Raw genomic sequence first — 25749 nt, forward strand, 5'->3', positions numbered from 1 at the left:
TATTTTCTGAAAGGGTTTGTGTATAAGATTGATGTTATTTCTTTCTTAAATTTTCACAGAATTCACCTGAAAGCCTTGGGAATACGGAGTTTTCTTTGTGGGAAGGTTTTAAATTACAAACACAATTTCTTTAATGAATATAAGGTTATTAAGATTTTATGTCTCCTTCCATTTGTTGGGTAAGATGTTTTTTTATCAAAGGACATGTCTATTTCATCCAAATTGTCAAATTTATTGACATATAGTTGTTAACAATATTCCTTTATTGTTATTTTAATGTCTGTGGGAATTTGTGGTGGTTCCTTCTTTAATTATAGATATTGATAATCTGTTTTTGATTGTTTTCTTGAGTGATATTGCTAGAGGCTTATACCTTTTATTAATCTTTGCAAAAAATCAATTTTTGTCTTGTGAATTTTTTCTATTTTTTTGTTTTTCTTACCATTGTTTTTATTATTTCTTTCTGACTGTCTCTTAGGTTTACTTTTTTTTTCTATTATTTTTAAAGTGACTATTTGGTATGATTTTGAAAAAGCACTAGAGAGATATGTATATGTATGCTTAGGAAATTTGTTAAATAGTTTTGCAATTTTATTCTTGTTATCAGGGATTTCTTTTCAAGTGACCTAATTATTGCTGTAAATTTAATTTTAATTAATTAATACAATAGACATGAATATTTACAATAGAGAAATAATAAGGCATAGAGAAATAATAAGGCATAGAGAAATAATAAGGCAGAAAAGCCTTGTTTTTTGTTTGTCAAATCAAACTCCTAAAAATAGCACTTTAATTTGAAAGTAGTAATATAGTTATGTATTTCAAGCAAGTATACTGCATAGGTCTTTTTTTTTTTTTTCATAGTCTCTGCCTTATCAGCCATTATATGTGAAATTTTATCTGCACCATTGATGTATTGATCATACATGTCACATTATGAAGCACTTTCTCACAATATATTTCTTTTAAGATGTATTTCTCCAATTATCTGACATCACAATGATGTATGATATGGTTAGGTAGCACATATTTTTTGACTTTTTGTCTTTTTATACTGGTATACATGTATGTTTTTCCAGTTATTATGTAAACTTGTAAGTAAGCCTAATCTTAGAGTAGGTCTCAGTAAATATTTATTGTAATGTTTTTCATTTTAGAGAATTCTCAACGTTTAAAACATTTTAAAATCTGCTTGTTTAGTTTCTAAAGAACAAGCAGAATCTGATTTTAAATGTTAGTGGATCATAAAACATCATTTTTAAAAACTAACATAACACCATTGAAGTTTTTGTAGTGATTTTTTTCAGTATAATTTTCTCACCGAATTTTGGAAACCATTTGTACTCATATCAGTTAGACATATACAGGCATGTGCAGTGCTGTGCTTAGTCGCTCAGTCATGTCTGACTCTTTGTGACCTCATGGATTGCAGCCTGCCAGGCTCCTCTGTCCGTGGGAGTTCTCCAGGCAAGAATACTGGAGTGGGTTGCCATGGCCTCCTCTAGGGGATCTTCCCGACCCAGGGATTGAACCCAGGTCTCCTACATTGCAGGCAGATTCCTTACCCCTTGAGCCACCAGGGCAGCCCAAGAATACTGGAGTGGGTAGCCTATCCCTTCTCCAGGGTCTCCAGCATTGCAGGCGGATTCTTTACCAGCTGAGCTACCAGGGAAGCCCCATATACAGGCATACCTTGTTTCAATTTGCTTTGCTTTATTGCATTTTTCACAAATTAGAGTAAGTCTGCTAGGGCCATTTTCCCAACACCTTTTGTTCATTTTATGTCTTTGTCACATTTTTGTAATTCATGCTGTATTTCAAACTTTATTTTTATTAATACATTTATTATACTGATCTGTGATCAGTGAGCTTTGATGTTACTATTATAATTGTTTTGGGACTCCATGTACCACATACAAAACAGAGAACTTAACTGATAAATGTTGGGTGTGTTCTGACAACTTCACCAATGGGCTTTTCCCTCATCTTTCTGCCTCTCCTCCAGCAGACATCCCTGTTCCTTGAAACACAACTATAATGAAGTTAAGCCAATTAATAACCCTACAGTAATCTCTAAGTGTTCAAGTGAAAGGAAGAGGTATATGTCTCTTGCTTTAAGTAAAAAGCTAGAAATGATTAAGCTTAGTGAGGAAAGCATGTTGAAAGCCAGGATAAGCTGAAAGCTGGCCCTCTTGTGCCAAACAGTTAGCCAAGCTATGAACAGAAAGAAAAAGTTCTTGAAGGAAATTAAAAGTACTGCTTCAGTGAGCACATGAATGATAAGGAAACAAAACAGCCTTACTGTTCATATGGAGAAAGCTTTAGTGGTCTGGTTGGAAGATCAAACGAGCCACAACATTTCCTTAAACCAAAGCCTAATTCGGAGCAATGTGCTAACTCTCTTCACTTCTAGAAGGCTGAAAGAGGTGAGGAAGCTGCAGAAGAAACTTTGAAGCTAGCACACGTTAATTTAGGAAGCTTAAGGAAAGAAGTCGTCCATCAATGTGGCAAGATTTATTGTTGTCTTATTTTAAGAAATTGCCACAACTACCTTCAGTAACCACTGCCGTGATCAGTCAGCAGCCATCAGCATCGTGGCAAGACCTTCCACCAGCAAAAAGATTACAACTCCCTGAAGGCTCAGATGATAGTTAGCATTTTAAAGCAATAAAGTGTTTTTAAATTAAGGAATGTAAATTGTCTTAATTAGGCACAATGCTATCCCATACTTTATTGTTGTTTAGTCACTAAGTCATGCCCTACTCTTTCAAGACCTCATGGGCTGCAGCCTGCCAGACTTCTCTGTCCATGGAATTTCCCATGCAAAAATACTGGAGTAGGTTGCCATTTCCTTTTCCAAGGGATCTTCCTGACCCAGGAATCGAACCAATGTCTCCTGCATTGCAGCTGGAGTCTTTACCACTGAGCCACTAAGGAAGCCCATCACATACTTAATAGACTACAGTATGTGTCGACATAATTTTATATGCCCTGGAAAATTAAAAAATTCATGTGATTCACTTTATTATTGCGACGAGTGAGTGAGTGAAAGTCGCTCAGTTGTGTCTGACTCTTTGCGACCCCATGGACTATACAGTCCATGGAATTCCCCAGGCCAGAATACTGGAGTGACGGTAGCCTTTCCCTTCTCCAGGGGATCTTCCTAACCCAGTGATTGAACCTAGGTCTCCCACATTGCAGGTGGATTCTTTACCAGCTGAGCCACAAGGGAAGCCCAAGAATACTGGAGTGGATAGCCAATCCCTTCTCCAGGGGATCTTCCCAACCCAGGAATTGAACTGGGGTCTCCTGCATTGCAGACAGATTCTTTATTATTGTACATACACTTTAGTCTCTTATTATACACACTTTATTTTGATGGTCTGGAACCATCGAAAATGCTCAGTGTCTTCAAGGTTTGCCCGCCCTACAAAAACTAAGACTTCAAAAATGTTGATAAAGTTGACAATTGGGTAAAAGTAAGTCATTAAACTATTGTTTCTACTTTGGAATAAGTCTGAAAATTGCTATAATACTAAGCTTAAAAATTTGTTATGAGTAAGAAACCAAAGGAAATGGGAAGCTTGTGTCTTATTGAGATTTTTTTAAAGAAAATATTTCTGAACATGGGTAGATCTAGGTTTCATGAATCTATAGCTTATGTAGTCTAGAGGAGGAGGTTCTCTTTAAAAAAAGAATTAAGCTCTTCATGTGAAAATGATTTTATAATACCATTTTCTATAGAAATAATAAGTAATAATTTAGTTTTATTTTTGAAATATCTAATCAATTTTTTGGGTTGGTAGTATGGAAAATCTGCTTTAAGCTTCATAATTCATTATCTGCAATATCATCTATAATTTTAAGGCTGTTTTACTTATTTAAATATTTATTTGAATCTTATTTTGCTTTCCATTTTCAAATTTTGATCTTTGTGCAGCCAAGTTTACCTCTGAACAACAAACAGGAATTAGTGTTTAACTTTTTAAAAGTATATTCTGTATTCTATGAGAACATTTTTAATAAGTTGATTCATAGTAAGTCTAGGCTATTAAAAGTGGACAGTCCTTTGTGTTGTATGTAGTATTTTTTTAGGCAGGATGTCAAAGAAAATAAAAGGTAGATATCCTCATGTGATTTTCTTTTTTTGTAGGAAATCAGTGAAGTTGAAGAGAAATGTAAAAAATGAAAAACAAAAATACATGACTTGTTACTATAGTCAGTGCGATGGTTCACTCTGTTTAGCACTCTCTCTGGAAGACAGCGTAAGAGATTATGTACTCACAATGAAAGGGATGTATCCCTAAATATCCTGTTTTTTACTAAGACCATATTATGGGGGCAATTTTCTACAAATTTAGGTAAAAATTTTAAAATATCTTTTTATAATATTTTTAACCCCTTTATGAAATCATTTCTTTTTATTTCTGACCCACTCTGTAGAGTAAAATTTTGAGTTGTGGACATGTTTCTTACTCCACATTCTGCACAGTATTAGGAAAATTGCACCGAAGTGCTTTGCACATCTGCCAGCACTCCGGCACTGCCTGTTACCTCCATGACTTGACCAGCTTATGCTGTTTCTCTTGGCTCTAGTTTTCTCCTCCACACAATGAGGATATTGAAGCACTTGCTTTGACCCCAAGATTTGTACCCCAAGATTTGCCATGAGAATGAGTGCCATGATGTAGGTTTGATGACACAGTGACTTGTGAAGTGAAATCCAGGTGCTGTCCTTATGGTGATTGTTGTTATTGTCCCCTTATTTGTAGGGCTGTGATCATCTGATTGGCTATGAGAATATTAATGACTGATAAAAATCTGACTTACGCTTTTGTTCTCTGTTCAAAACCTTCAGATGATTCTCTCTATATTAATGTCTTATTTTAAAAAGTTATTTGGTTAGCTTTAACTTTGTAGGACTCACTTTAACTCGGTAAGACTCACATCCCCAAATAATCATTTGTTCATTCATTCATGGTCTGTACTGATAGTATATTTAATACCAGGTGTTGTGGTAGGCTCTGAGCATTGGGGTGATGAGCAGAAAAATAGGGTTTTGCTCTCTTGGCACTTACAAGTACGGTAGGGAAGTGAGAATTAATCAAAAAATATTTTTTTAAAAACCTCAAGGAAAGGAATGTGGTGCTCCTATTCACCTGGCTTGCAGACAAGGATTTCTTAGCCTGAGATACTTAAGCTACAATCCAAAGGAAGAGTAGGAGTTAAGTGGGAAGGAGGGGTCTTATATAATAAATCTACCATCACTCAGCCTGGTAAAAACCTCATGCCTATTGAGAGTTCCAATCTTGAAGCTCTTGAGTGTTTCTGTCCTGTGTTGTCATTCCAATAGCAGGTCTTTTCAAATCTATAAGGTTTAAAAATCTTTTCTGTAGCCCTGAAACATATACATTACCGTATGTAAAATAGTAGGTAGTGGAAGGTTGCTGGATAACACAGGAAGCTCAACCTGGTGTTCTGTGATAAAAACTTAGAGGATGGGATGGAGGTTGGGAAGGAGGCTCAAGAGGGAGGGGACATATGTATACTTATAGCTGACTCACACTGTTGTATGGCAGAAACCAGGACAACATTGTAAAGCAATTATCCTCCAATTAAAAAAAAAAATCTCTTTTCTGGGATACAACTGACAGGTCAGAGTTTACTATACTATATATTTCACTGAGTTCTTTAATTAATCCCAGGCTACTAGTGTTTTAGTAGGTGGGAAAATCTTTGTATCACAAAAAGTATGAAATGAAATCTTACTGAATTATAGTTGGTTAATTAGTAAGGTGGCCATCCATGCAGGGCATAGTTCAGCTTCTTAGAACACATACCAATTTACCAGTGTGTGTGTGCTCACTTGTATTGGACTCTGTGACGCCATGGACTGTAGCTTGCCCGTATTCCTCTGTCCATGGAGTTTTCCAGGCAAGAATACTGGAGTGGGTTGCCATTTCCTTCTCCAGGGGATCTTCCCGACCCAGGGATCAAACCTGCACCTCTTTTATCTCCTACCTTGACAGGTGGACTCTCTAACACTGACGCCACCTGGGAACTTGTATACAAATAGCTTATATGCTATTTATAAACAATATTTACATTGTGTATCATTGGAATGTATCCCCTTATTAAGACACTTTGAGAGAGCAAATATTTTAACCTAATTCAAGAAATCCATTATTTTAATAAAGTTGCATTATTTAAAGGATAATTGTAACTGGAAGAAACTCTGCCCCTTCACCCCTAAGCCTGGGTGTGTCCTTGCCCTTGACACAAGAATATGCATAATTACGTGGCCATGCTCTGATATGGCCAGTGGTGGGAGAGCTGCTTACCTAAGGATTTGATGTACTGAAGAGAATTCTATTTTCAAAACTCTCACTGTTGGTGTTGATGAGAATCAAGATCTGGAGTGCATGGACCTTTACTGAAAGAATAATTTGATGTCTGTTGGAATCTCCAGGAGGCCCAGACCAAACTGCCCTGCCTACAGCAGCGGGGGGTATTTTATTGAAAAAACTCTGTAAAAGTAGGGCCCTGGATCTGAAGGAAAAGAAGGTGTTGGCAAGTTTTCTCTTTAGGGGAAAGGATATTAAAATTTTAAGAACAGAGATTTCTGGTATGAGTGAACTTGCTTTCTATTTTAGATTGTCTCTAAATATTTGCTTTAAATTTATGACTTGTTGGAGGGGTTGAAAATAAGAGAGTGCAGTCCAACATGGAGCAGAGTGGACCACAGAGAACAAAGATTTGAGGTCGAAGATACAGATGTAAGAGAAAGGCTGTCTCCTCAAAGCACAGAGCTGAGCACCGAGCTGAGCTCCCTGTGCTTTATAGCAGCTTCCCACTAGCTGTCTATTTTACATGTGTATATAAAGGCTACGGTTTTTCCCGTGGTCATGTATGGATGTGAGAGTTGGACTGTGAAGAAGGCTGAGCCCCGAAGAATTGATGCTTTTGAACTGTGGTGTTGGAGAAGACTCTTGAGAGTCCCTTGGACTGCAAGGAGATCCAACCAGTCCATTCTGAAGGAGATCAGCCCTGGGATTTCTTTGGAAGGAATGATGCTAAAGCTGAAACTCCAGTACTTTGGCCACCTCATGAGAAGAATTGACTCATTGGAAAAGACTCTGATGCTGGGAGGGATTGGGGGCAGGAGGAGAAGGGGACGACCGAGGATGAGATGGCTGGATGGCATCACGGACTCGATGGACGTGAGTCTGAGTGAACTCCGGGAGTTGGTGATGGACAGTGAGGCCTGGCGTGCTGCGATTCAAGGGGTCGCAAAGAGTTGGACATGACTGAGTGAACTGAACTGAACTGAAACATGTCAAGTTGAAACTCCAATACTTTGGCCACCTGATGCAAAGAACTGACTCATTTGAAAAGACCCTGAGGCTGGGAAAGATTGAAGACAGGAGGAGAGGGGGATGACAGAGGATGAGATGGCTGGATGGCATCACCGACTCAATGGACATGAGTTTGAGTGAACTCTGGGAGTTGGTGATGGACAGGGAGGCCTGGTGTGCTGCGGTCCATGCGGTCACAAAAGGTCGGACACGACTGAGCAACTGAACTGAACTGAACTGAGACATGTCACTGCTGCTCTCTCAATTTGTCCCCCCTCCCCCATCCCCCATCCCATGTCCACAAGTCTATTCTAAAAAATAAAAACCAAAACCTAAACAAGGCTGTAATTTTCAGACCCTAGGTACTTGGCTTCCTGCCTCTGAATTGTGTGCTGCACTTGGGAACTTTCAGCATCCTCAGCTCCACCTCAGCCTGGGGGCATTCGTCTGGTACCTGCTCTGCCTGGCATTCTTATGCAGACTTAGGGGGTTGGAAACTGAGGCCCTGAAGGAAGTTAGGTGGTGCTGGTTGGTGTGCGTGTAGCAGAGTGGGTGTTGAGGGACAGCTTTCTTCCTCTCAGACAGCATTTCCTCCTAACAGTTCCCAGGAGTGAGGTTTCAATATAGTTTTGCAACCACTGTTTTCTCTAACTCTAAGCAAAAACAGGCAGAAAACCAATTTTCAGGTTCAGAAACATCCACCAGGGCTGGCGTAGCCTTCCTTTTGTTTCCTGACAAATAGCTTGTTGACACTGAAAACAAAAGGTGTATTTTCTGGCACTGCTTCTGGGTTTCCTTTTGACAAGAACCAGCTGCTGTATGGACTGTTCAGCTTCTAGCATTTCAAAGTCCAGTGGGTGGCCTTTATGAAGGTTATAAGCATCAGTTATTTATGCTAGGGTTATTATTGGTAATTGTTAATTATATTCAATTTTAGTGGGTAGCTGGGTACACAGGGTCAGATTATGGAAAGAAAAAGGAAAAGCAATGTTTTTTCTGACCTTTACTGAATTCTTTGTCTCACTCCATGTCTGCCTGGGAACACCTGTTTCATTTAAATCCCTAAAATGGCAGTGCAATTAGTGCACACCTGATTAATGGTAGCTGCAGACACATTCCTCCCCCCACCCCCAAACACATATTTATACATCCTTTTCCACACATATGTGTGCGTCTCTGTGCCATATATGGGTTAAGACTAGACAGAGATTTTGTTCTTCATTGTATATTTGCCAAATGTGAAAGATAATTTCATTTAAATAGTTTGATTTTATATGGCTTTAAGAGATGTCTGTGAATGGATCCTACTTTATTTATTCTAGTATAATCAGAAATAGTATTCCTATCCTATGTATAGTTATTTTTCATAGAACAACACTCTTCCCTTTAAACAGGTTGCTCACTTTTCTTTGGCTAAAGAGCCACTGCTTCCCAGGAGACCCTTGGGAACGACCCTTAGCCAAGGACCCCAACCAGTTTTTGTGAAAACCTTATATACCCTAAGTGTATGTGCCCAAACCCACCTCCCCAAATTCCCTGAAGCTAGTCTGAACAAAGGAAGAGAAAGATACAATCAAAGTTAACCTGTGATTCATATGCCTTAAGCCTAGGTAGTTAACAGTGGACAATTATCAATAGGCCTGTGGTCATACTCCAATAAGCATAATAGAATTTATGATTCTATTCAGTTACACAGATAATTAGGGTATTCTTTTAGGCAATGGAGAGTCTAGGTATGAGCCCTGGGGTTCTTCCATCCAGGGGGCCTGGTTTTCTAGTTGGTATGTCATTTCCATAGATACTGGGCATTTAGCTCAAAGTCCACAGTCTGGCCCTAGATGGAGTCCTGCTTTCAAGATGGAGCCTGTTCTGTCTGTTTCCTCCTTCAGCAGGATTTCATGTTCCTTCCATTCTCAGCTGTAATTCTACCAGCCTGAACTGTGCATGCACAGAGTAGGTGTTTAGATGAATCCTTGTCGCTGTTGAGTGAAAAATGAATGAGTGGATGAATTTTATGCTGGTAGACTGTAGCTATAGCTTTGTCACCAGTTCTTGTGTGAACCTGAAAAAAACCACCTAAACTTATTAAGGAAGATGAGTATTTTCTGTCATAGGTGTCATGGAGAATTTAAAGAAACGATGGATTCATGTCCCAGAAAAATGCATATATTCATTAAAACACGTTTACAGTGAAGTTCAAAGATTTACTCGTGGACCCACGTAAAAATTTCTTTGCCGCTCTGAACTTCTGATCCACTCTCCTATGCTCCTCCCACAGAAGAATTCCTTCTTGTTTCCACACTCCATATTGTCATCTCTTAAATTTGTTCATTAAATAATTTTTAAAGTACAAATCAAAATTTTCTGCCATTTTTGCTGGTGTGCCTCAAACTTAATACTATCTCCCATTTAAAATCTTAAGTGGAATATCTTACCCTCCCAATGAACTTTTAAAATTTTGCTGATGATCTGCTTCTCCCATTGAGTTAGTAGTTTCCACCTGCAATTACCTATAAACATCAAAGAACTGGTTTTCTTGTTTCTTCCTTTAATGGTCCCTCCCCCCTCACTGTTGCCAACCAAACCAACCTGCTCACAGACACCTTGCTGGCTCTTCCGTCGTGCACATGCCCTTGCCCTTCATGTTTTCGGATTTCTCATCTTTCCCAAACCTGTATTCAAAGTGTGTTTTCTTTAAGAAGGCTTCCATCATTGACTCACTGTTAATTGTTCATGTCTCTGACAGCACCCCTTGGTGATTCTATGCTCTTTTTGTTTGATCACTTTCTTTTTTGAGTTATTACCCAGTTAAAATGATCTTGTGCCCCTCTGTTGATACTCTAAATTCTCAAAGGAAAAGGAATGCACTCTTCTTTTCCTCTTTTGCTTGCATTCATCTGTTCTTCATATGCTTATGAAGTAAATATAACTGATATATTTCAGCATATAAGCATATAGAAAATTATATCAATATTACCCTGTATGGTAACGAGAAGGTAAAGATACTTTAAAGGTGTTTCCTATCTTTTATATGGAATAAAGAATTCAATGAAAGTGAGGGATGACACAGCGCATCATTTAGTGTTGAAATGATAAGTACCATGGTTGAAAGTCAAACATGAGCCTCTGGTTTTGCTGGTGTCTGTTCTAATAATGGGTACCTGTGCTGTATCAGTCACAAAATATTTTGAATATAATCTCTGACATTTATAAAAAGGATATATATGCTCCTTTTTCTTTTTCTTTTTGTATGAGAAACTTGTTATCCTGAAAATTCAGACTGGCCTGCCAAATCCAATACATGGCTGTATGAACCCATCCACAGCGGGTGCACACAGGGACCACCCACTGATTAGACTCAAACCTTAGGTCTTGTTTTTTCCCATGAAGATGGTTCTCAAAGAAAAAGTTATTTTGTAGCTTTTTAAAGAATACTCAATGGTTTAAATAAAGTGGGTTGAGATAAATATCATTCATGACACTGGAAATTAAAATTCTATAAAGTTAAGTGAATTAAAAAGTTCCTTGTAGCTTTCTGTCTTGGAGTGAGAAAGAAAATGATTCATGAAGGAAGGTAACTATTTTTGAGGGGTAGGAAACTAAGTCACTCTGAAATTAGTGACCCATATAACCATTAAAAAGAAACCTTAGCACCTCAAAGCTTATTCATGTAAGAAAGAAATGGGAATGAACATGTGTGATGTTTTGTGAAGTAAAGCATTTCCCCAGGAATTACAAAATCAGTTTACTTTCTTTGGGTGTGACAAAGATAGAAACCATTTAATGTGTAACGCTTTCAGCTCTAACCCATATTCCTCTAGTTTCTAGGACAAGCATTATCACAAATGTACAAAAACAGAGTACATAGGTTAAATTTTTCACTTTTATTTCAGGCTTGATGATTGGAAACACCATCATATATGTACACATTTTGTTTTTTATTTTAAAAATATTAACTTTTATTTCCTTTTACTCTGTTGAAATGGTTGGGAAGCAAAAACAGTGTGCCTTGAGAATGAAGGCTTGTCTAAACTTTGTTGTATTCTTCCTAAACTTTTTGTGAGGAATTGTGTACTTTTGATGACTAGACTCAGGGAAGTGGATTCAGGTTACAATCAGATGCTTTCATAAACACGTGGTACTGTACCTTTCTCAGTAGGGAAAGTACCAATTAGTTAACCTTACTTCCTGAGAAAATTCCTTCAAAAGTCCCCTTTCATGATGACTACAAAGGTGAACAATAGCAACAACAAAGCTTTATCAAATGACCCATACAAGGAATTTCCTGGTTTTTCTGTGACTGCAAGTCCTACCTCAGATACCGGATGTGACATTGTGACTTTATCACACACTCTTTTCCTGTGTGCAGCCCTGATATCCCTGTGTTTTGGAGGACAGAAAAGTCAGCTTCATTTTTGGTCTCTACATTCACACAGAACTGTTCCCTTTGGCAGAAGAGAGTGGTTAGATTGAAATCTGTGATCTGAGCCCAATTAACATTCGAATCTGTGCTGCGACTGGCCCAGAGCAGATAAGGTTTCTTCCTTAAATGCTTTGCCCTCCACGCTCTTTGGCAAGAACAAATAAAAGATTACGTGAAACACAGGCATTAAGTCCAACATTCGGTATAAATCAAAAGACTACATAAAATGCCCACACTGAGATACAATGTGTTAACTGCTTCATCAGCAAGTATTTATTTAACTGTTCCAAAAAGCATATCTGGTGTTATCAGACTCAGTCTTTATGCCAGGGAGGTCTGCAGCCTCAGGTGAACACAGGGACTAATCTCAAAATAAAAAGTACTACTGTGCAGCACTAGCTTTTGTGTGTGTCTTGCCAAACCAGAGGAGTAGTGGCTGAGCCCTGAAGGAACGCTAGGGAGGCAGGTTTTAAGTGATGCTACCACCAATAGTGGGAAGAGGATGTGTTTAGCTGGAGCAGAATTGATATAGGGAAGATAAGGCTGAAGAACTGGCTAGTGGCCACATGGAGGTGAGTTAATAAAGGTTTTACTCCATGAGCAAAGGGAAGCCTTAAAACTTTTTTTATGTGTATGTACTGGTGAGAGGTACCAGGTAATGTTTTCTGATGCTTAATCTAGTGGTGGTGGTGAGCAAGTGGGAGAGAGACTGAGCTGATGCACATAAACTTGCAGCCATGGTACTTGGCTCCTTGTGTGTGATCTGGAAGCAGAAGCTATTAAGATTAAAGGTAGCAGTAAAACATTGCCATAGTCCAAATGGTGATGATGCATGGGACAAAGGTTGTGGTGGCGGAAATGGAAAGGAGGGAAAACTAAGAGAATACATTATCAGTATTATTATTATCTTTTTGTCCTTATCATAATAGGAGAGTGGGGAAAAGTGGCAGGGTTAATTAGTACAAGCCAAGAGGGATGCTGAGCCAAAGGGAAGGGAAGGGGAGGGAAGGGGAAAGGACATGAAAATTACCTGGACCATAGGGAACTTTGATAGAGGCTTTCCTGGCAGTGTTACTGAAGCACAGATTAGTGCAGGCAAGTCATATAGAACCTCCATAGCTTAAGGGTCATGATTCCAAGCCTTAGGTACCATAAATGGCTAAATGTGATTATGAATGTACCCTGCAAACTGTAGGAATTTTGCAAATATGTTAGTCTCGCTGATTCTCCCAAACCACACTGGTGGGGACAATGCTGCTGCTGCTGCTAAGTCGCTTCAGTCGTGTCCGATTCTGTGTGACCCCAGAGATGGCAGCCCACCAGGCTCCCCCGTCCCTGGGATTCTCCAGGCAAGAACACTGGAGTGGGTTGCCATTGCTTTCTCCGGTGGGGACAGCAGGTGGTTTTTTATCCATAATAACCTGTGTTACCATAATGACAGCAATAAAAATACCCCTAACCTGCATTTCACCAGGGGAGTCATCCCCGGGTACTTTCCCATTGGTGGCTATGCCAAGTTGATCTACCCACTTTCTTTTTTGCTATTTTTGGGGAGGATACAAGTATTGGTATTAGAAATCTATTTTTTTAGAGTCTAGCTAGCCGTCTTTAGGAGAGGGCAATGGCACCCCACTCCAGGACTCTTGCCGTGGACGGAGGAGCCTGGTAGGCTGCAATCCATGGGGTCACTAAGAGTCGGACACGACTGAGCGACTTCCCTTTCACTTTTCACTTTCATGCATTGGAGAAGGAAATGGCAACCCACTCCAGTGTTCTTGCCTGGAGAATCCCAGGGATGGGGGAGCGTGGTGGGCTGCCATCTATGGGGTTGCACAGAGTCGGACATGACTGAAGCAACTTAGCAGCAGCAGCAGCCGTCTTTAGAGTTTAAGGCTAGCCATCTTAGTTGTTAGGGAGACATTGGGAAAAGAAATTATTTGTTAAATTTATAAACATTAGCCAGAAGTTACTGAGGATGAGTGTCCCCTTTTAAAAAGATAGGAGGAAATAACCTCCATCTTATTGGAGTTATGAGCGTCTACTTTGTGCCAGTCCGTGAGGCAGCAGAGTGAATAGAAAAAGGCTCTAGTGAATGAAATAAGGAAACATTAATGGAGATACCACAAGTATCCACAGGTTTATTTTTCTAAATTTTGATTGATGTCTATGTTATTTAGGTGTTAGTTTTCAGTAACACTGCATACATTTTGTTTTTTTAAAAAAGATACTTTCTGTCTTTTTTGTAAAATATAGTCCAGTTAATCACACTATAGCTTTAGTTAGCTTTATATATATTTATATAGCTAGCTTAATATATATATATATAGTTATTGCTTTACTTTCATGTAAAGGTGGGCACAATAAAGGACAGAAATGGTATGGAAGCAGAAGCAGAAGATACTAAGAAGAGGTGGCAAGAATATATGGAACTATACAAAAAAGATCTTCATGACCCAGGTAACTACGATGGTGTGATCACTCACCTAGAGCCAGACATCCTGGAATGTGAAGTCAAGTGGCCCTTAGGAAGCATCACTATGAACAAAACTAGTGGAGGTGATGGAATTCCAGTTGAGCTATTTCTGATCCTAAAAGATGATGCTGTCAAAGTGCTGCACTCAATATGCCAGCAAATCGGGGAAACTCAGCAGTGGCCACAGGACTGGAAAAGGTCAGTTTTCATTCCAGTCCCAAAGAAAGGCAATGCCAAAGAATGTTCAAATTACCGCACAATTGCACTCATCTCACATGCTAGTAAAGTAATGCTCAAAATTCTCCAAGTGAGTCTTCAACAGTAGGTGAACCAAGAACTTCCAGATGTTCAAGCTAGATTTAGAAAAGACAGAGGAACCAGAGATCAAACTGCCAACATCCGCTGGATCATCGAGAAAGCAAGAGAGTTCCAGAAAAACATCTACTTCTGCTTCACTGACTACACTAAAGCCTTTGACCGTGTGGATCACAACAAACTATGGAAAATTCTGAAAGAGATGGGAATACCAGACCACCTTATCTGCTTCCTGAGAAATCTGTTAGGTCAAGAAGCTACAGTTAGAATTGGACATGGACTAATAGACTGGTTCCAAATTGGGAATGGAGTACATCAAGGCTGTATATTGTCACCCTGCTTATTTAACTCATATGCAGAGTACATCATGCAAAATGCCAGACTGGAGGAAGCACAAGCTGTAATCAGATATACAGATGACACTACCCTTATGGCAGAAAGTGAAGAAGAACTAAAGAGCTTCTTGATGAAAGTGAAAGAGGAGAGTGAAAAAGCTGGCCTAAAACCCAGCATTTAAAAAACTAAGATCATGGCATCCGGTTCCATCACTTCATGGCAAATAGATGGGGAAGCAATGGAAACAGTGAGAGACTTTATTTTCTTGGGCTGCGAAATCACTGCAGATGGGGATGGGAGCCTTAAAATTAAAAGACGCTTGGTCCTTTGAAGAAAAGCTTTGACAAACCTAGACAGCATATTAAAAATCAGAGACATTACTTTGCAGACGAAGCTGCATCTAGTCAAAACTATGGTTTTTCAGTAGTCATGTATGGATGTGAGACTTGAACCATAAAGAAGGCTGAGCACTGAAGAACTGATGCTTTTGAACTGTGCTGGAGTTGGAGTTGGTGTTGAAGACTCTTGAGAGTCCCTTGGACTGTAAGGGGATCCAACCAGTCAATCGTAAAGGAAATCAGTGCTGAATATTCATTGGAAGGACTGAGGCCGAAGCTGAAGCTCCAATACTTTGGTCACCTGATCTAAGAACTGACTCATTGGAAAAGACCCTGATGCTGGGAAAGATTGAAGGCAGGAGGAGAGGGGACAACACAGGATGAGCTGGTTGGATGGCATCACCGACTCGATGGACATGAATCGGAGCAAGCTCCGGGAGTTGGTGATGGACGGGGAAGTCTGGCGCGCTGCAGTCTATGAGGTTGGAAAGAGTCAGACACAACCGAGCAACTGAACTGAACTGAGCTGATTGCTGTAGTTCTCTTTTCTGGATTAGTAAAATGGACTACTGCCACCTGGTGGCGGCGTGGCCTAGTCAAGACTGAACAGGCAGAACGGAGAAGTCAGTTCAGACAGAGACCTAAGCTCACGTTCACATATCCACTTGTGTTCTATCATTTCCCCCAAGCCACAGCGTCTAAAAACAAATATATAACTTGTCCCTTCAATCAGTTCTCTTAAAGTAAGTGCTATTTATTAAGTGTGAGTGTGGCCAGGCATTGATCACTTTACACACATGATTATCCTTAATCTCAAAACAAGACTGCAGGCTAATGATTATTAGTCCCAGGTACAAATGAGGAAATACAGGCATAACTTCACAGTGAGATGCTTTAGCTCTTACTTCTCATTACACTCTGCCTTCTGATGTGCTGCTGAGTACGTTGTCCTGTGATGCAGTTTTGATACCCTGGTGTCATGTTTGATTTTCTATCTGTTTCACTGCTCATCCACTTTCACTCATTCCATACTCCTTTGAGATTTTTCTTGTAGCTTTCAGTTTTAATGGCCCAAATTTCTAGTCCAGATCTTTATAATGTGCAGTTTTTTGGTAGTATGTACCTGATTGACTTCTTTCAAATTAATTGTGAAATGATATAACTGCATCTTATTATGAACATCCAAATTACAGAAAAGAATGCAGAATAAAAATAGAAAGTTCTTTGTCATCATTTTTTATCTGTCCCTAAAAGAAGTAAGCACACGTAATTTTTGACTTATTGGCTTTTGGAATATAAATAAAATTATAATATTCCTAGTACTTTGTAATTTACCCTTTTGTATCCAGCAATATGTCTTGCAGATCTTTCTATATCAGGGCTATATAATTTACACACAATAGACACTCAGATGTTTGCAAAATAAATCTTGGATTTCAACTACATACTCCTTTTGTCTAAAAAAATATTGTATCTTTTCCTCCATTTTCATCTAATTGAAGCATTTTTCTCCAAGGTTATAGGTTACTATGGAGCTCCTCTTCTTTTTGGTTAGTCTTAATCAAGGTCTCTTTCATGGTGGATAAAGCATAGTAATAAAGGTCATTTTCATTAAATATCAATAAAATGCCTATATGTGTGTGTGTAGTGTCATTTTACTGGATAGTTATTCACATGTAAGTGCCAAATCTAGCTTATTCTCCGAGGTGTTATGTAAATTTATAACCTCTTTCCTGTTCCTGTACCGCAGTAGTTCTGCCTTCGGTGTGCATCAGATTTACTGGGGGACAAGCTGCTAAAACCCGGGTGGCCTGGCCTCACCTTCAGACTTTCTGATTCAGTAGGTATGATGGAAAGCCTGCAAATTTCTAGGTTTCCATGTGATGCTGACCCACATTTTGAGGATCATGCTCTATAAGACTCTTCTTTGATGTTTTATAACCTTAGGATTTCTTGATTTCTTCTTGGCATTCACTGTTTGCTGCACATAAGAACTACAGCTTACAGAGAGAACTGAAAATGGCTGCGGTGGATGTACTCTTCCGGAATGCGGCCAGCAAGGGCTCTGAAGGCAGAACCGAGGAGGATGACAGTTCTGCCCGAGGCTCAGACCACAAATTAAGGAACAATTTTCACATGTGCAGTGGGTGGAACGCACTATCGGTTGCCCATTAGTCTATACAACAGCATACGCTCTAGTGATCACAATCTATAGCAGAAGCATCATCTTTGAGTATGAAAGATGGCATTATAATGCCACTGCATCCAGAAAGCTAGTTTTATTCATTTTCTTCACTTCTTTTAAATATTTATTTGTTTTTTTGGCTGTGGTGGGTTTTCATCGCTGCATAGGGGCTTTCTCTAGTTGTGAGGAGTGGGGGCTTCTCTCCAGTTGTGCTTTCTCATTGCACTGGCTTCTCTTGTTGGGGAGCACAGGCTCTAGAGTGTGTGGGTTCAGTAGTTGCAGCACATGAGCACAGTAGTTGCAGTTTTTAGGCCTTTAGAGAACAGGCTCAGTAGTTGTGGCTTGCGGGCTTAGCTGCTCCAATGCACGTGGGATCTTTCCAGACCAGGGATCAAACCGGTGTCCCTTGCATTGTAAGCCAAATTCTTTTGAACCAACAAGGAAGCCCTATTTTCTTCACTTCTTGATGGTAGCTCAATCAAGTCAAATTCCAGATATTAAGTGAGCTGATACATCCAGTTAAACATTCAGTTCAGTTCAGTTGCTCAGTCGTGTCCGACTCTTTGCGACCCCTTGAATCGCAGCACACCAGGCCTCCCTGTCCATCACCAACTCCCGGAGTTCACTCAAACTCACGTCCATCGAGTCAGTGATGCCATCCAGCCATCTCATCCTCTGTCGTCCCCTTCTCCTCCTGCCCTCAATCCCTCCCAGCATCAGAGTCTTTTCCAATGGGTCAACTCTTCGCATGAGGTGGCCAAAGTACTGGAGTTTCAGCTTTAGCATCATTCCTCCCAAAGAAATTGGGATGGTCATAAAGTTTGTTTGGGTTTTTCCACAAGATGTTATGGGAAGACCTGAACAAACTTTTATGCCAACTTAATAGTTTCATGTATTTCATTGTTATTATCAATTTTTTACTGGTGTGATTTGCCTTGTAAAGTGATTGTCCAAGAATCCAGAATGGGTGAGACAGAAGTTGCTCTCTGCAAATGTAGTAAAATGACTGTATCTTTAACCATTTGATTTACAGAACTGTTTGCTTTTATGTATATTGGGCAGAGAAAACACATCATTTTATAAACTTGATTATCCAAATTACAAATGTAATGTTTACATGTAAAACTTACATAATGGAGTGTTTATTCTTTAGAAAAATGAGATATAGGAGATATAGTTGTACTTCTAAGAATTTAATCTGCAAGATAAATTATAATTCTTATAGAGGTTTACATATTTACATTTGGACCAAACATTTTAATGTTGCTGGATAATTAATGCACTAGAAATCAGGAAAATGTATGGGATTGATCAGTATATTTGATGCATGTTACTTCTTTGCTTGAAATATTTGTCTGAAGAAATTTTGCCGTTGCTGGAAATGGAGTCTAAAAAGAAATTGCCTGAATACTTTAACTGTCAGTTCAGTTCAGTCACTCAGTTGTGTCCGACTCTTTGCGACCCTGTGGACTGTACCACACCAGGCTTCCCTGTCCATCACCAACTCCCGGAGCTTGCTCAAATTCATGTCCATTGAGTCGGTGATGCCATCCAACCAACTTATTCTGTGTTGTCCCCTTCTCCTCCTGCCTTCAGTCTTTCCCAGCATCAGGGTCTTTTCCAATGAGTCAGTTCTTCGCATCAAGTGGCCAAAGTATTGGAGCTTCAGCTTCAGCATTAGTCCTTCCAATGAATATTCAGCACTGATTTCCTTTACGATTGACTGGTTGGATCTCCTTGCAGTCCAAGGGACTCTCAAGAGTCTTTAACACCACAGTTCAAAAGCATCAATTCTTTGGTGCTCAGCTTTCTTTATAGTCCAACTCTCATATCCATACATGACCAGTGGAAAAACCGTAGCCTTGACTAGAAGGACCTTTGTTGACAAAATAACGTCTCTGCTTTTTAATATGCTGTCTAGCTTGGTCATAACTTTCCTTCCAAGGAGTAAACGTCTTTTAATTTCATGGCTGCAGTCACCATCTGCAGTGATTTTGAAAGTGAAAGTGAAACCATGGACTGTAGCCTACCAGGCTCCTCCCTCCATGGGATTCTCTAGTCAAGAGTACTGGAGTGGGTTGCCATTTCCTTCTCCAGGGGATCTTTCCTGACCCAGGGATCGAACCCAGGTCTCCCACATTCCAGGCAGACGCTTTAACCTCTGAGCCAACAGGAAGCCCCCCAAAATAAAGTCTGTCACTTTTTCCACTATTTCCTCATCTATTTGCCATGAAGTGATGGGACCGGATGCCACGATCTTAGTTTTCTGAATGTTGAGCTTTAAGCCAACTTTTTCGCTCTCCTCTTTCACTTTCACCCAAGAGGTTCTTTAGTTCTTCTTCACTTTCTGCCATAAGGGTGGTGTCATCTGCATATCTGAGGACATTGATATTTCTCCTGGCAATCTTGATTCCAGCTTGTACTTCCTCCAGCCCAGCATTTCTCATGAGGTACTCTGCATAGAAGTTAAATAAGCAGGGTGACAATATACAGCCTTGACGTACTCGTTTTCCTATTTGGAACCAGTCTGTTGTTCCATGTCCAGTTCTAACTGTTGCTTCCTGACCTGCATATAGGTTTCTCAAGAGGCAGGTCAGGTGGTCTGGTATGCCCATCTCTTTCAGAATTTTCAACATTAGCTGTCACTCAATGGCATTTATCCATAAAAATCTGTGTGTTTTTTTAAATGTGTTTGCTTAAACTTTGTATAAATGGCATTATAATGTTATGGATCATTCTTGAACTTCCTTTTGTCTCTCAACGATATATTTACTTTAACTCCCATATAGTAATCCATTTTATATGCATAATTAAGTTTATGTATCAATTGCTCTGAAGTGGACATTTAGGTTGTTTCCAATTTTCAATGTGAGAATTCTTTAGTAAATGTTCTTGTGGTATATTTCCTTGAGCACGTAGAGTATACAACCTAGAGAGGAAATTAAGTAGTATACAAATATTCAGTTTTACCAGGTATTGCCAAATGCTCTCTGAACGGATTGTACCAATTACCTTCCACTAGTATTAGTACTGTATAAAGATTCTTGTTTCATATTTCCCCCAATGTCTGAATGTGAAAGTTTTCAATTTTGTCCAGCCTGAAAAGTGAAATCACTTCTCATTTTTATATTTAAATATTCTTAATATTCATAATTACTGGCAATAGATAAAAGCTGTACTTCTTTCCTTTTTTTTTTTTTTTACTGGTTATTAGGTTTTTCTTTTCTGTCATCTATCAGGTATACACTATGTCAATTTTTGTCATAGTATATACTGTGTCTTGTTTATTGTTTTAGTGAATATAGATCTCTATATAAACTGAACAGTAATGTTATTCTTGGTTATATGTTGTGCAAGTAACTTTTCTAGGTCTGTGGCTTATTTTGAAATTTTATTTTATGGCAATCTTGGTGTTGTTAGTTTTTAATAGTGATGCAATAATTGTCATAAGTCTTTCTTTCCCCTTAAGGCTTATATGTCTTATGTCTCTTTTTGTATTGTTGAGGAAAACTTCCCTACTCCAATATCCTCAGAATGTTTTAAAGTTTGCCTTTTATATTAGGTTTTTAATCTATGTAAAATTATTGTGTATGCTGTAAGTAGCATCAATTAATATTTTCATATGGATTATGAATGGTACCAGTATCATTTATTGACTAATCTATACTTTCATCTGGAGAAGGCAATGGCACCCCACTCCAGTACTCTTGCCTGGCAAATCCCATGGATGGAGGAGCCTGGTATGCTGTAGTTCATGAGGTCGCTAAGAGTCAGACACGACTGAGCGACTTCACTTTCACTTTTCACTTTCATGCATTGGAGAAGGAAATGGCAACCCACTCCAGTGTTCTTGCCTGGAGAATCCCAGGGATGGGGGAGCCTGGTGGGCTGCCATCTGTGGGGTTGCACAGAGTCGGACACAACTGAAGCGACTTAGCAGCAGCATAGATTCATCACTAATTTGTATGTTTGGTTCTGTTTGAGTTTTTAATTATGTTCCATTATTCTATTTACTTATTTATGCAGTGATGGAAAAATAAATTTCCATTTTTCTATGAATTTATTCCATCGCCACCTTGGAACATTTCCAACCAGTTCAGTTCAGTCACTCAGTCGTGTCTGACTCTTTGAGACCCCGTGGACTGCTGCATGTCAGGCCTCGTTGTCCATCACCAACTCCCGGAGCGTGTTCAAACTCATGTCCATTGAGTTGGTGATGCCATCAGACCATCTCATCCTCTGTCGTCCCCTTCTCCTCTTGCCTTCAATCTTTCCCAGCATCAGGGTCTTTTCAAATGAGTCAGTTCTTCGCATCAGGTGGCTAAAGTATTGGAGTTTCAGCATCAGTCCTTCCAATGAATATTCAGTCCAACTCTCACATCCATACATGACCACTGGAAAAACCATAGCCTTGACTGGATGGACCTTTGTTGGCAAAGTAATGTTTCTGCTTTTTAATATGCTGTCTAGGTTGGAACATTTCCAAGCCTTTTATAATTTCAGTTGGGCAAACAATAGTCTATGGATATTAATTTGGTTCCCGTTATTGAATCAGTGTGGTAGTCATTAGTGTAGTCCACCCAGTGTTTCCAAGTTTCTGCCTTAGAGGAAATAGTAGGATTGCATTTTCTCTTTGCATTTAGGCATGAACATACAACTTATTTGTCCAGAGGCTCATTCTTGAGCAGAAGCTTTAAATAGAAGCTCCAGAAGCCAGCCTGTGATTTGCCACAGTTTCCAAGCCTGCCCTCCTGGCCAGTCATGGAAGCATGGAGATGAAAATTCTTTGGCAGACACAGAGATGGATGTAGCACAGATGAGCCCAGTGGATGTGCAGCTGAGCACAAAATAAATCTCTGGTGTCTCTAAACCACTGAGACTTTTGGAGTTGTTCATTGCTCTAACATAATCTGGCATTTCCTGGCTGATACAGTTAATATTATATAATTTGAAATTTGATAATTAGGAAAATGGTAAACAAACATCTTACTTTTGTCTGGAGGTAATTATATTTTAATGTCCTTTTTTCTCAACTTTTTCCACTTCTTCTTTCAATTGTATCACCTTAGTGCGCTCATACTCCCTGATATCTGTGATCTCTTCAAACAATTGGAGCCAATTTTGAGGGCCCCTCTCAGCCTGCAGTTCCTCACTCAGCCTGTATCTTTCCCCTCAAGCCTACATTTCCTTTACAGGGCTTATATTTTAAAAGATGATAACCTGGAAAGATAAATGTTTTACCTAAAATCTTTAATGATAAAGATCAAAATTATGACCCCGTAGTGAAAGTTTATTCATGAAAATCTGGCTATCTCAGTTCCTCTTTATCATATTGGTGCCTACTGACTTGACATAGTCAGTTTCAAGCTGGCTCTGATATTAATATCCTTAATTCTTTGTTGCAGTTGATCACATTCACATTTACTGACTCTTATGGTTCTAGAATGTAATGGATAAGAGGGTAAAGATAAGAAGTGGAGGGGACACTGAGAAGATACTACCCAGGCAGAAGTATCTTTTCCATATAATCTTTCCATGGATGAAGGGGCTTCCCTCATATCTCAGTTGGTAAAGAATCCACCTGCAATGCAGCAGACCCCAGCTCAATTCCTGGGTGGGAAGACTGGCTGGAGAAGGGACAGGCTACCCAGTCCAGTATTCTTGGGCTTCCTTTGTGGCTTGGCTGGTAAAGAATCCAGCTGCAATGTGGGAGACCTGGGTTCAATCCCTGGGTTGGGATGATCCGCTGGAGAAGGGAAAGGCTACCCACACCAGTATTCTGGCCTGGAGGGCTCCATGGACTGTATAATCCATGCGTTGCAAATGGTCAGACACGACTGAGTGACTTTCACTCACTCACTCCATGGATGAAAACTTCCTTCTAAACATGCAAAATCATTTTACATTACTGGAGGAGTTGACAGCGATGGACGTGGAGAAAGGTGGAAATTAAAGCTCAGAGAGGGACTTCCCTGGTGGTCCAGTGGTTAAGAATCTTGCCTTGCAATCAGAGGACATGGGTTTGATCCCTTGTTGGGGAACTAAAATCCTGTATCTCATATTCTATGGACAGCTAAGCCTGTGTGCTGCAAAAAGGAACAATAAAAAGAAGCAGCAGCAGAAGAAAAGCTCAGAAAACTACATTTTTGACTGTTCTCAGTTTGATGTGAAGTATATGAATCCCTGGATTGAAATGTTTGCTTCCTAACAGGTGTTAGGAGAGTTAGTGGACAGTCTGATGGTGATGATGAGCAATTTTGGATCATGGAGCATGGCAGACTTAACCATGTGGTGGTAAGCCCACCTTGGAAGCTTTACATTTGACAGAGAGTGAATACAGTATTTCTCAGACAGAATACATGTGTGAGAAGGGTTGTCATAGCAGACATCACCCAAATTCCTATTTTTTAATGTATTAAAGACTCCTGATGAGGATTGAAGACATCCAGAAAAATCATGTCAAGTATCGAAAGCTACCATTTATACCTGTTATAGTTTCACTGAAGAGTATCAAGCCTCTGTGATATTGAAATACTTTCTTGACAAACTTCTTCCTCCTTAAAAAAGATGAATGTTGATTGGTTAATTAAAGTTCATCTCTCTCTCTCTTTTTAGATGGTTCTTTGGAGCAATCAAGAGAACAGATGCTGAAAAACAACTATTATATTCAGAAAATCAGACGGGAGCTTTTCTAATCAGAGAAAGTGAAAGTCAGAAAGGCGATTTTGCCCTTTCAGGTATGGGAATTGTTCTGTGTGAATTAAGTATGGATATGAGAGTCTGTAGTCATGTCCTTCTGTGTGAACATGGACATGTTAATTTTAAGTTTGCCTTATTTATCTTCAGAATAGTACCAACAATAAATATACTGAACCACTCGAGTAATATAAAAATTAGCAAAAAAAATTCTATCTATGGTTAGAAGTATCTGTAAATAGTTTCAAATACATACTCTCTAGGTATGAAATGACAACTATATGGATCTGCCTATGTTTTCACACTTTTGCATTACCTACTAGCCTATCCTTCTAGAGAAATGATAAGCAAGAAGCAGAGTCTAAACTTGTCAGAACTGATCTTGCCATAATACATTTTGTTTTTTAACATTTCATTTGTATTTGCCTGATAAATAGAAAATGAATTGAAATCCTGAATGCCAATGCACTTAATTAACCCATGACATGTAACATTTGGTCAAATGTAGTTTTCTGGCTAAGAGTCAAGTATGTGTTTACTTTATAATATCTTAGAAGACAAGAAGCGCAGGGGACCTCAGAGTCATCTTTAAGCATTACAGGTGCTTATATATTAGGTAGTCATCAGTCAAAAGCTAGATTAAATGTTTTAGATCCTAGCATTAAAAATATAGAAGAAGAATATTTCCATGAGGAAAACACAGGAAAAGTAGGATTACTTGAGTCATATCTTTAAATAATTCCCAGACTACAGTGACTGTTCTGAACACTTTCTAAGTAGAATATTATGGAACAAAATCGCTTTATAGGCTTAGAATAAAATTACAAGGATATTGGCTGTTATGTTTTGAGAATACTCTAGCGCTTGCCTATGGATTTAGGAAGCTTTGTAGGCTCTACTTGGAGACCAGCATATTATTATAGATTCCTTTCCAATGAAGTCAAGCCATTTAGAGTCTTGCAAACAAATTATCTGATTGCTGTGTATTCACCCGGGGGCAAGTAAAAGCAGACCTTTATGTTCTGCTGAAAGGGAAATTTTCTCATTAGCCAGAAGAAGGGTGATACAGGAGAAAAATGGGGAAAACTGGTCTTTGATATATCTACATTCAAACAAACAAATGAGTGAACAAGCCAATTGCTGACTTTGATTACCACTAATGATCTTCAGGTGTATCAGTCATGAATTTATTTCTTGGTGCAGTTGTCTCCTAATCAGTCTGAATTGATGGCCTTCAATTTTGCTGACGGTTGTGCCACTAAAGGAAGGCAAATAATATCCCTTTTCTATCTCTGTCTTTCCCACATGAGTGTTCCTTCGAAGTATTGTCTTTATTCCTCCGGCGGCAATGGTTCGTAGCTGTCAGAGCAGAGCTTCGCGAGGAAGCGTGATTTATTGGTGCTGGGGCAGGCGCTGAGAAGCAGCAGCCCAAGGCTGGGGTGGGTGCTAATCGGCTCGTTGTGATCCTTGCACGGCTGTCAGCTCTTGTGAGGTCTGCGTTGATCCGGGGAGAGAGTTAGGGCCGTGACACCTCTCATAATGGCATGACACTAATTAGCTGTGAATTAGAGCGGTGCTTTTGGATATTACATATTATATGTGGTAGCCAGAGAATCTGTCTTCATTAG

General features: G+C 39.3%; 1 protein-coding gene across 1 annotated transcript in view; it reads left to right on the plus strand.

The window, feature by feature from the left end:
- FRK (fyn related Src family tyrosine kinase) overlaps positions 1 to 25749 on the plus strand; it is a 97290-nt gene that overhangs the window by 34596 nt on the left and 36945 nt on the right. Inside the window, exon 2 of the mRNA XM_068985296.1 lies at positions 24041 to 24162. Coding sequence (XP_068841397.1) covers positions 24041 to 24162 — 122 coding nt within the window. The remainder of the gene's footprint in view (positions 1 to 24040; positions 24163 to 25749) is intronic.

Source organism: Capricornis sumatraensis, chromosome 13 (assembly GCF_032405125.1).
Source record: "Capricornis sumatraensis isolate serow.1 chromosome 13, serow.2, whole genome shotgun sequence".
In the NCBI taxonomy this organism is placed as follows: Eukaryota; Metazoa; Chordata; class Mammalia; order Artiodactyla; family Bovidae; genus Capricornis; species Capricornis sumatraensis.